At 41.0% G+C, this 12,420-nt stretch overlaps 1 protein-coding gene across 8 annotated transcripts in view; it reads left to right on the top strand.

The window, feature by feature from the left end:
* Positions 1–12,420, top strand: part of LOC111841526 (uncharacterized) — a 120,728-nt gene that overhangs the window by 81,898 nt on the left and 26,410 nt on the right. For all 8 annotated transcript variants that reach the window (XR_011993960.1, XR_011993962.1, XR_011993961.1 and 5 more), the window contains 4 exons: positions 1,080–1,172; positions 1,356–1,451; positions 3,985–4,003; positions 8,438–8,492. Coding sequence is in view for 1 of the 8 variants with exons in the window: in XM_072718483.1 (XP_072574584.1) it covers positions 1,080–1,172; positions 1,356–1,451; positions 3,985–4,003; positions 8,438–8,492 (263 nt within the window). In the remaining 7 variants the exon portion in view is untranslated. The remainder of the gene's footprint in view (positions 1–1,079; positions 1,173–1,355; positions 1,452–3,984; positions 4,004–8,437; positions 8,493–12,420) is intronic.

Below are 12,420 nucleotides of genomic sequence, written 5' to 3' on the forward strand. Positions count from 1 at the left end.
GAGGTAACTTAATATTTCAATGAATATTGAATTAATGTTAAGTAGGTATTACTTAATTTAGCTTTTGGATATAGAAGGAAAAACATGTTTATTGTGCTTGATTTAATGGTGTAACTAACACATGCATTAAGTACAACCAATATGAAAATTCAAATAGTGCCCACTGAATATCGAGTAGATTCAACTTAATATAGGTTTTAGTGTATTTAATGATTTCTGTTGGTGTAATAATGATAGTTTAGTACTAATTACTTAATAATACTGAATTGAGACAGTTAAGTTGGGACATCTTAAAAAGATCAATGCAAATAGTTAACACACCTTTTTGAGCAGACCCAATACATTCTTCTTTTGAGTGCATGATTAGAAAGACACAGAGCAAAAATGCTGTCCATGGGAGAGATACAAGGCAGAAACTACTGCTGAATAAGAGGAACATGAAGGCTCATCTAGTATTCACTATAAACACCTTGATTACCCCCAACACTTTTGGGAAGATGTTCTGTGGGCTGATTAGTCAAAAGTGGAGCTATTTGGAAGACATGGGTCCTGCTACATCTGGGGTAAAGCTAACAGCTTCCACACAAAGAACATCATGGCCACAGTCAGACATGGTGGAGGCAGTGTGATGCTGTGGGGATGCTTTGCTGCTGCACGGCCTGGGCGACTTGCTGTGATTGAGGGATGCATGAATTCCGCTGTCTGCCAGAAAGTACTGAAGGAGAACAACTGGATCATGAATCAAAACAACAATCCAAAGCACAAAAGGAAGTCCACCTCTGAATGGCTGACCAAAAAAACCCCACTAAGGCTTTGGAGTGGCCTAGTCAAAGTCCTTACTGGAATCCCTTTGATAAATTGTGGGAGGACCTTAAATGGGCAGTTTACATCTGAAAACTCTCCAACATGGCTGAATTTAAACAATTCTGTTGAGAAGAGTGAGCCAAAATTTGTCCACAGTGAGGGTGGCATAGGGTGGCAATTAAGTGTTATGGATAAGCAAACATAGTGGAAATTGGGGCAAATACTTTGTCACAGTATGTAGCTGTATGACTAATGCTTTTCTCTCTACCTTTCAGCCAAACCCCGTAAATATGTATATTTCTCAGGGACTTTTGCTCTCCCTCTCGTGAATTCTGTTGCCCTGGCTGTAGCATTAAAACTCAAAGCAGGTAAATATACTAGAACTTTGAGATGTTTCTCTTGCAATTTTACTTTTACTGTAAACTTAACCATAGAGATAAATCTTATAAGCCATTCAGGAAATATATGGATTCCTGTGGTTTAATATCTGTCACATAATGTTCATTTGCTGACCTCAGTTCTCAGTAATTTTTGTGATGATGTCATTTCAGACACAGGAAAACAGTCACAGGGTCTACGGCTGACTGTCCTGATTTCTGGGTCTGTCTTCCTCTTTAGCTGCTTTGTTATAGAGATGTCTGCATACTGTAAGTATAACAGAGATATGATGCCTAACTTACCATAAAAGCTGAATATGTGTACTGGGACTTTTCCAGCATGTTGGTTGCTTTCCCGTTATTATTTACATCTCCACATACTCAGCACTTAATCAGAATCATAAAAAACTTTATTGATTCCATAAGGAAATTTCTAGAACTGAACAGACAGACAGACACACCATTAGACACGATGAACACTATATAGTAGGAAGGAAAAGTAATATCACAAACAGAAGTTAAAGCGAATTAAATAAAATATAAAATATAAAAGACAGATCATGTATCAAATAAACTGCAGTATAAACTCCTTAGGTAACACCTAAGGTAGTCGGTAACCTAGGATTATAACATGATAATATTAATATTGCTCATTGTGTCACAGTATTTCACAATCAGCAAGACAGCAAAGTTACTGCACAAATTAGTGGCAGCCAGCCAGTTATTGCACAAATTTAGAAGCCTGTAAGAACACATACCAAAAGACAGCAAATGGAGGGGCAGAGAGGGAGGGAAACAGCTTATTTTGTGGATGAGGGAAGTTTGGAGGAGTTATAGAGTCTGATGACTGTGGGGAGGAAGGTTTTCCTGTGGCGTTCAGTGGAGCACTTCATGCTCGTCTGTGTACCGCTGAAGAGGCTTCTCTGTCTGGATGAATATTATATTTGTAACCACATAATGTTATTTATTCACTATATAATGTGGCACAGGATGCAACATTTCATAACAGATATTGCTGCTTTAATTGTTTTGAGCTTTTTCATTCTGCCTTTATGATGCTGTTTCAGTGGTGTGCGACTGTAATGGCCTCCTGGCCAGTAGGGGGCACCGAGACTGTAATGGGGAGCCCTGACTATTACAAAGGAAGGGAGATAATATAAACATCCCCAGTGATGCAAACCATGTGTCTGCGTAATGCAGAAAATCTTAATGGTGATTTACGGTGGCCCCTAGAGACAAAACACAAACAAAAGAAAAAGCAGAAACAAAATGAAAATGCGCTGCAATTCAAAAAACACAAACAAAAGAAAAAGCAGAAAAAATGAAAATGCACTGCAAGTGAAAAAAGACAAACAAAAGAAAAAGCAGAAACAGAAAGAAAATGCACAGCAAGTAGACGATCCCAAATCGGAAGTGCTCCACGACGCTAGGGGGCGCGGTGAGCTCATGTGGCCCAGTCGCAACACAGTAGTGATGGGAAGTTCGACCGAGTGTCCGAGAGCCCATTCGATGAATGAATCGAACTTACGGTTTTCGGACACTCGGTCAGTGACTCAAAGGAACGGTTTGCGAACCGATCCCAATAGCCCAAGTGGCGTTTACTGCGGAAATGCAGTTACGCTGTTGAAACGAATAAAATAAACGCAGCTGTTCACAGGGCTGTCAACTTTGGTCAACTTGTCGATTTCAGACAAGTCCGCACACGCATTTACACCTATGTGACAGTTTTATTACCATGTAAATGGTCTGTAGGGTTTGCAAACTACCCCAACGCTTTTGATGCAGCTAATTTTAGGTTTATAATGTAATAATATAAATGTGCCGTAAGATTTCTTGCGCGAGCATGAGAGTCCGAAAGCGTGAGTGTCACGCCAGATGCGTGAGAGTTGGCAGCCCTGGGTTCATCATTTATCACAACAGTAAATTATTGCATTTCTGCATAATAAAACTATATGTCTTTCATCAAAAACCAAAACTTTGATCTTTACACAACAACGTATGCAAGTTTTCTCATGCTCATTGTATGTGTATGTGTGATTGTATTGGTAATATTGCAGTTGTTAACTGTGATGTAGTCCTTGATACTCATGCACATGAATTTGGCTAAAGAAAATAAGAACTATATATACACGCGTGTTTATTCAGCATCGACACCCTTTCTGCTTTTTATATATTGTTTTTTTTATTGTGAATAGTCAAGCTGAACATTTTTGTTGAACACCAGCCCCATCTTTCAGTGAAATAACGTAACCGATCCGATCCCATGATTCGTTGAGTCATACGGTCAAGCGCAAAAAGAGACGAAAGAAAATAGTGAATCACAGAATCGATTTTATAATTGATTCATTACAACGGACAGCTCGAAAGAATCAAATCAGTTAATTCAGTCGAACTTCCCATCACTACTGTGTAGCGACTAGGCCACATGAGCTCACCTCTGCTTTTCCTTTTGTTTGTCTTTTTTCACTTGCAGCACATTTTCATTTTGTTTCTGCTTTTTCTTTTGTCCGTGTTTTTTGAATTGCAGTGCATTTTCATTTTGTTTCTGCTTTTTCTTATTTGTTTTTTAATTTGTAGTGCATTTTCATTTTGTTTCTGCTTTTTCTTTTGTTTGTGTTTTGTCTCTAGGGGCCACCATAGTCATTAATCATTATTAAATACTAATTATAAATATGCACATAATCATTAGTTCTCATTACACATTATCATTACTCATTACTTACAAGTTGGCAGATACAATAAGCTCCTATTGTCTTAGTATTTTGAGCTCCAACATTGTTAATTGAATCTTTTTTAATTATAGGGTTGGCCAAAAATCAAAAGTAAGTAGACTTCTTTTTCTACATAAATGTGCAAGTTATTTTTTTCTGATAAAGTGATATGAATGTACAAAAAAATTCATCCATCCATCGATCATGGTGAACCTGACACCTGACAAAGGAAGCACAGGGGACACCCTGGGCAGGATGCCAGTCCATCACAGAGAACACACACATTCACATATGATGGGACATTTATAGATGCCGGTTGGCGTAACTGTATTGGGACAAGAGTACCTGGGAAAACATGGGGAGAGCATGCAAACTACACAGAGCCCAAGCCGGGAGGTGTGAGGTGCCAGTGTCACCCACTGAGTCACCACGCCAACTACACAGAGCCCAAGGCGGGAGGTGTGAGGTGCCAGTGTCACCCACTGAGTCACCGCGCAAACTACACAGAGCCCAAGCCGGGAGGTGTGATGTGCCAGTGTTACCCACTGAGTCACCGCGCAAACTACACAGAGCCCAAGCCGGGAGGTGTGATGTGCCAGTGTTACCCACTGAGTCGCCATGCCAACTACACAGAGCCCAAGCCGGGATGTGTGAGGTGCCAGTGTCACCCGCTGAGTCACCACGCCATCTACACAAAGCCCAAGGCGGGAGGTGTGTTAAATATTTAAATGTATTGGAACTAGGGAATATATGTATGGGAATATACCGGTATTGGGAATATTTTAAGAATCAAATATTGATATTGTGTTTGTAATACACATATGATAATATCGTAAATCATCCAGTGCCAGTAACTATCTGATTCACACTCCAGTATAGAAGGTGGCCATATTCATGCTGGTTTCCACCAGTTCTTAATCTGTAAACTCTGAGGCGTTGGAGTTCATAAAGAATAGACAGCAACGGTGACTATCATTATATGAGTAGGTGGAGCACACTGAATGATGTGACATACTGACTCTAAATGATGTCACACTGACTCTGAATGATGTGTCACACACAAAGATAATGCATTATTATTATTATTGTTTTCCCACCCACCCATTAACACTTAATCCCAACTGGTGTCACCAGAGCCTATCACAGGAACAATGGGCACAAGTAGGGAACAACCCTGGACAGTCACCAACAAACCACAGGGTGTGTGTGTGTGTACACACACTTCAGACTTGCTGACCAACCTACCCTGCACACTTTTGGCCCAAGGGAGGAAACCAGAGCCCCCAGCAGAAACCCACACAAACACAGAGAGAGCATGCAAACTCAGGACCAAACCCAGGACTTTCTTGCTGAGAGGCAGCAGCGCTAACCACTGTGCCACCCCATGTGGCAACACCTGTTTGTTACATCAAACTGAAAGTCAGACTTACCTGATTAGATGAGTTTAATGGCTCAGAAGAAAACTTTTATAAAAGGAATGTCGAAAGGAAGATCGCATTGGAGGCTAAGGATGACGTTAAAAGTTTCTTCCAGTATTTTAACTCTAAAAGAGCTCTAAAAGCTGAAATCACTAATCTGCAAGATAGTAAGGGTCTTATAATTGAAAACGACATTGACATAGTAAATGAGTTCAATGATAGTTTTGCACGGGTATTCACTGTTGAGGACACTAGTAACTTACCAGTTCTTATTACTAATCCAACATCATCTATAACTAATATATATATAACTGAAGCTGATGTTTTGCAAAGCCTAGCTAAGCTCAAAATAAATAAATCACAGGGCCCTGATGGCATCTTACCTATAGTGTTAAAAGAGATGAGGGATATTATTTGCCAACCCTTAACATTACTGTTTCAAAAATCCTTATCTGAAGGTGTGGTACCTTCTGATTGGAAGCATGCCAACATAACGCCCATTTTCAAAAAAGGGGATAGAAGTAATTTGTCAAACTATAGGCCAATCAGTCTAACTTGTATAACTGGTAAAGTTATGGAGGCTATAATCAAAGAGAAAATGGTAGATTACCTGGACTCAAATAACATTTTGAGGGATAGCCAGCATGGATTTAGGAGAGGTAGATCCTGTTTAACAAATCTGTTGGAGTTTTTTGCGGAAGCTACTCAGGAAGTTGATGATAAGAAGGCCTATGATGTCATCTATTTAGATTTCCAAAAGGCTTTTGATGTTGTTCCCCACAAGAGGCTCTCACTTAAACTCAAAGCGACAGGTATTTTAGGAACTGTAGAGACCTGGATTTATAACTGGTTAACAGATAGGAAGCAGCGAGTAGTTATAAGAGGCTCGATGTCACAGTGGGCCTGCGTTCATAGTGGGGTACTGCAGGGTTCAATTTTAGGACCACTTTTGTTCCTTATTTACATAAATGATATAGACACCAATATATACAGTAAACTGGTGAAATTTGCAGATGACACCAAGGTGGGTGGTGTAGCAGATACTGAACTAGCGGCTCAGCAGCTACAGCGGGATCTTAATTTAATTAGTGACTGGGCTGACACCTGGCAGATGAAATTTAACATAGACAAATGTAAGGTACTCCATGTAGGGAGCAGAAATATAAAGTACAGGTATTTTATGGGACCTACTGAAATAAAGGTAGCTGATTATGAGAAAGACCTTGGTGTGTATGTTGAAGCTTCCATGTCTCATTCTCGCCAGTGCGGGGAAGCAATAAAAAAGGCCAATAGGATGTTGGGGTATATCTCCAGGTGTGTGGAGTTTAAGTCAAGGGAGGTAATGCTAAGATTATACAATTCCTTGGTGAGACCTCACCTAGAATATTGTGTACAGGTTTGGTCACCATATCTTAAAAAGGACATAGCGGCCTTAGAAAAGGTGCAGCGTAGGGCCACAAGAATGATTCCTGGTCTTAGAGGAATGTCATACGAGGAAAGGTTATTTGAGCTAAATCTGTTCAGCCTCAAGCAAAGGAGACTGAGGGGGGACATGATCCAGGTCTATAAGATTCTAACAGGTTTGGATGCTGTTCAACCGAATAGTTACTTCAGCATTAGTTCAAATACAAGAACTCGTGGCCATAGGTGGAAATTAGCGGGAGAACATTTCAAACTGGATTTAAGGAAGCACTTCTTTACACAGCGTGTAGTCAGAGTATGGAATAGTCTTCCTGATAACGTAGTGCAAGCTGAATCCTTGGGTTCCTTTAAATCAGAGCTAGATAAGATTTTAACAACTCTGAGCTATTAGTTAAGTTCTCCCCAAGCGAGCTCGATGGGCCGAATGGCCTCCTCTCGTTTGTATATTTCTTATGTTCTTATGTTCTTATATTTTAGTGGCCAAAAAGTATATTTTTCTGCATTTGTGTGGTACAGTTTTTACATAAAATTTTTACATTACTTTTGCAGCATATCCTTCCATTTCACGGTAAAACCGTATTGGTTTAATTTGCAGCAAACTGCAAAGGTCGCATTATTGTTTAGCGAGATCTGGTGTTAATGATTCCTTTGACTGAAAATAAAAAACCTCAATTTTCTTTGCTTGACATCCCATATAAATATCCCATTTGTTAAGTATTACTTTATGTTTTAATTTGCTGCAATCTAGCAACATAGTGTTTTGGTGTACTTGGCTTTGGTTCACTCTGGCTAGAAATATGAAGTTTGGCGTATTTTGTGTTTGTTGCAGCCATATTTATATCACTCTAAATCAGTGGGATCAGGAAGTAAAAATGGGAAAAAATAAATAACATCCAATTCTCTAGCTGTTTGTCCTGTTGGCATAAGACTTAGCTGCAACATAACAGTGGCAGCAGTCAGGGACACATATGGTCACCCCACTGTGACTGGGGAACCTAACGAGACCCATAAACGTGCACTCAGAGTGCTGGTGCTGCACAGAACTTTTATTAAATGGACAGAGAACACAAAGAATCCAAAACTGGAATATCTGGCTGAATATCCCATTCGGGGCTGGTGGAGATCAATTATACACAGTCCATAAAATGAACCTGATGTTGTTAAAAGAAAATTTTATGGTGTCATTTTACACTTCGTAAAAAACATGGGATGTTAGACACCCCAGCCTGCAGGATGTGCTGATCGACAGTAAGTGCAAAAGGGGGCTAAAGCCCTGATTGTCTTTTCACTCTCTATGTAGTATAATTACACTTTTGGTATGCTTTTATAGTTATGGTTATAGACACTCTACTGCACTTCACTTGTATTTTGCCAAAAAAAGATACAAAACACACAAACACATTTACAGATGAATTTGTCTGGGAGCGTAAGTATAATTATTTAGTGCAAATTTTCTATACATACCGTGATAATATCGTCGTCATGAATTCTTTTGTCCATAAGAATCGTATAGTGAAAATCTCATGTTGTGACAGCCCTCTCATGCCCCTAGTTAATTCATGTAATTACTTCGTATAATCGCCAGAACTGTCTAAATTTAAGGTGATATTGGGGGTCAGTTAGCTGCACATAAAAATAGGACTATTTTGCAATGTGATATTCAGACCACTGAAATCTGTTGTAATAGCTGTATGCTTTTTCTTAGAATTAAAAGACAGCTGGGCCTGGTTGAGAGACTCCAAGATGCCGAGCTGGAACTGGTAGGTGCCTAAGATACATCATCCTCTCTGCTTGCTGTCCTGGGACCTGTTTCTCTACATCAGTCTGACCATCTTCCCTCAGATTATTATACATAATTTGGTCTGCAGCAAATCTGTGGCCCTTATGTTCTTCCTCCTTCCATTTAAGTGTGGAGGCTGTTGAGACAGCAGGGTAGTGAGAAGCCTGACTGACTAGGAGAAGAAGCTGTTTCAGTGTCACTAGCAGTGATGGATCAGATGTTCCAGAATCTTCTGCCAGGTGGAATTGGATGAACAGTTTATGAGATGGCTGTGAGGGGTCTGCCTCAGTGCTGTTTCAACTGAGCACAATGAGCTGAGCTCACAGCCCTGAGGGCACCTGTGCTCAGTTGGAGGATCCTGGAAGTGTCTAAGGTCTCTCAGACAGGAAGTGCAGACTCCAGTTACAGAGGGGGGTGTTCATGCCCAGCAGGTTCAACTTCCCTACCAGTCTCTGCGGGATGATTGTGTTAAATGCTGAACTGAAGTTATTGAACAGCATTCTGACATACACTCCCCTAAAGGATTATTAGGAACACCTGTTCAATTTCTCATTAATGCAATTATCTAATCAACCAATCACATGGCAGTTGCTTCAATGCATTTAGGGGTGTGGTCCTGGTCAAGACAATCTCCTGAACTCCAAACTGAATGTCAGAATGGGAAAGAAAGGTGATTTAACCCCCTGGGCCCTGAGGCCTTTTTTCCACTTTCGAGGTAGTCTGACATGCCTTGACATTTTAAAATATTTCACCTATCTAAAAAACATTTATCCCAAAGTGATACATTTGCTTTTATTCAGCACAAACTCAGCACCAATAATCTGAGACCTCTTAGAATGTTATTATTCTATTTTTTGTTAAAATCAACTTTAAAAATATACTTTTCAAAAACCTATTTTCAGACATGCTGAGAAATTGTAAAAAATCACATTATAGACATTTCTAGGTAAGACTTTTGAGCTCTGAAGCTTATAGACACAGGGGTTGGCTACACATAGGTATAAGTGACATTCAGAAATTTTATATGGTTTGATTACTAAAGTGTTAGAGCTTTGGAGTGACACTCTTTTTCTCAAAGTCAGTGGTCTTCACAATGAATATTGATGAGATAGGTGTCCTCACACCTGTAGTAGTTTGCATACTGTCAATGGCCCATCAGTCTGGAATGTCACTGCACCCCACACCCATCACTTTGGAAAGGCAGTTTGAAACGCAAGAAAAGTAGCAACAATAAAATCCCTTTCACAGTTTATTGATAGATGGAATGAAAAATGAAAAACTGTGACTATATAAATATAGAAAGCGATAAATATGATGCAGTGACTATTATTGACGCTCTGGGGACGAGGGCATCATCGACCGCGTATCTTTCTCGTGTATTTCAGTTTATATCTCGCTGAAATCATTATGTAGAATCATGAAAAAAACACTGACTAAATCCGTTATCTGTCTTCTTTTCAAAACTTCCACTGTCAGAAGTATTAAAGTTTTTAAAATTAGGTTAAATAGGCAAAAAAGCAAATCGTGTCACCTTTCTTGGTTTTACTTGCGTCGGGAGTGTTTAGGACCGCTCTCAGCGGAAGATCGCTATTCACGTTCTAAATACGCTGCGTTTGAATCGGCGACCACGTGATTGCAGGCACACAGGCTTAGCCCACTGAGCTATGAACACAGGTATGAGCTTCGCTGCTGAAAGTGGGAACACTGGCGCAAAGCTTCAGCGGCAGAGACGTATCCGTGTGCTATATTGTAGCCGATCAGTGTAAACACTACCCAGACATGTGCTCTTGTTTATTTCGGTCACAATGGGCGTATTCACATATTTCTTTACCCAATACTAACTGTCGGATTATCATGTATCATGACAATGAGTTCACTGTACTACAATGGCCCCCACAGTCACCAGATCTCAACCCAATAGAGCATCTTTGGGATGTGGTGGAACGGGAGCTTTGTGCCCTGGATGTGCATCCCACAAATCTCCATCAACTGCAAGATGCTATCCTATCAATATGGGCCAACATTTCTAAAGAATGCTTTCAGCACCTTGTTGAATCAATGCCACGTAGAATTAAGGCAGTTCTGAAGGCGAAAGGGGGTCAAACACTGTATTAGTATGGTGTTCCTAATAATCCTTTAGGTGAGTGTAGCTGTCCTTTATGTCCAGGTGTGAGAGGGTGAGGGGGAGGGCAGTGGAAATAGCATCATCTGTGGTCCGGGTTGGGCAATCGGGAAACCTTTTTACTAAAAATAGTGACTAAAAGGCACCTAAAACTTTTCATTGACTAAAACTATGAATGATAAAAATTATTCAAATGTGACTAAAACTAATAAGCATTTCTTCTGAAGACGAAAACTAAGACAAAATTTAAAGTAGCTGCCAAACTTAACGCTGTTCCCTGTTCTGTGCCTCATAACATGCATAAAAGTCCTTCAGCCCATCTGTCATGGAAGTCTCACTGCTGCAGGTCTGAGGTGTTGGCTTGTAGTCAATGATGGACTGAATTCCCTGCCACGTGCCCTGTGAGGCCATGAAGTGGCTGTTGATTTTCCCTGTACTGAGCACTGACTGGCTCTCTAAAGGCTGGGACTGTTTGGCTCTGGCTGTAGTGTAAGCCTCTCTGTCTCCAGACCTGTAGGTAGCATTTGAATCTCCCCAGGGTGCACAGCTCGGCATGTATGATGACAGTTTGGGAGACAGTAACATCCTTAATGCATTTACTGATATAGCCAGTCACTGAAGCTGTGTACTCCTCCAGGTCTAATGAGCTTCCCCGAAGATTCCCAATCTGTGTAGTCGAAGCAGTTTTGTAGTGCAGCTTCAGCACCCTGAGGCCAGGCTCTCACCTCCTGTGGGGCTGGTCTGATCAGGCTCTGCATAGATCTGTAGGCTGGAGTCAGGATGGAACTGTGGTCTGAGTGTCCAAAGTGGAGGAGGGGTGTGGCCTTGTGCGCATGGTGGATGTTTGAATATACTAGGTTTCCTGTTTTCCTGTCATGTGGAAAAGTCAGTATTCTGGTGAAATCTGAGTAAACATGTCTTTAATGATGCATTATTGAAGGTCCCAGCGACAATGAAGTAGCCGTTAGGGTGAGTCTGAAGCTCACTGATAATCCCATAGAGTTCACCCAGGGCTCCGCCAGCATTAGCATTAGCACTAGTGCTAGAGGGATGTAAACAGCAATGATGACTGTTGTGAATGCAATGCGGATACAGAATGGTCTGCATCTGACTGCCAAAGCAGTACACAGAGATGATCGGCGCATTAGTATACCAGCTGTTGTTGACGTAAACACACTGGCCACCTCTATGATTCTTACTTGACAAAGAAGCGTTCCTATCGGCACGGAAGATAGCCAGCATGTCCAGCTGGATCACAGAGCTGACGATGTAGCCACGTCTCGGAAGAGCACTGCAGTGGCCTGCCTCCTTCCAGGAGGTCAAAAGCAATCTTAAGGCCAATTCATATTTCAGTGTTCCATGTACGCTTTCAGTCCGCGCAACGTTGAGTGACATATATTTCGTCATTTGGGGTTTGCAATGGATAGTAGCCTGGATTTTTATGTCTGGCAAAAATCACATATGTAGACGCATGTTAACTGCACATGTGCATGGAAGTTGACTATTGTAGGTGTTTCCAATAAATGGCAGACCAAGTACAAATGGGGACTCGAAGGAAAGGGCTTTGACTCGTTCTTCAGATATCAAGCTTTTCCAGCCACAGAGAAACCAGTCTTATTATGATGAAGAAACACAGGGGGCAGTGAGTGGCTCAGCAAGCTAAGCCTCTGTGTCTGTGATTAGAAGGTTGCTGATTCACTCCTGTAGTGGCCTTAGCAGAATAGACACATGTCTGTGGGTCCTTGAGCAAGGTCCTTGACCCCCAGCTCCTGGGTGTGGCACACTG

This window comes from Paramormyrops kingsleyae, chromosome 12 (genome assembly GCF_048594095.1).
Source record: "Paramormyrops kingsleyae isolate MSU_618 chromosome 12, PKINGS_0.4, whole genome shotgun sequence".
Classification (NCBI taxonomy): domain Eukaryota; kingdom Metazoa; phylum Chordata; class Actinopteri; order Osteoglossiformes; family Mormyridae; genus Paramormyrops; species Paramormyrops kingsleyae.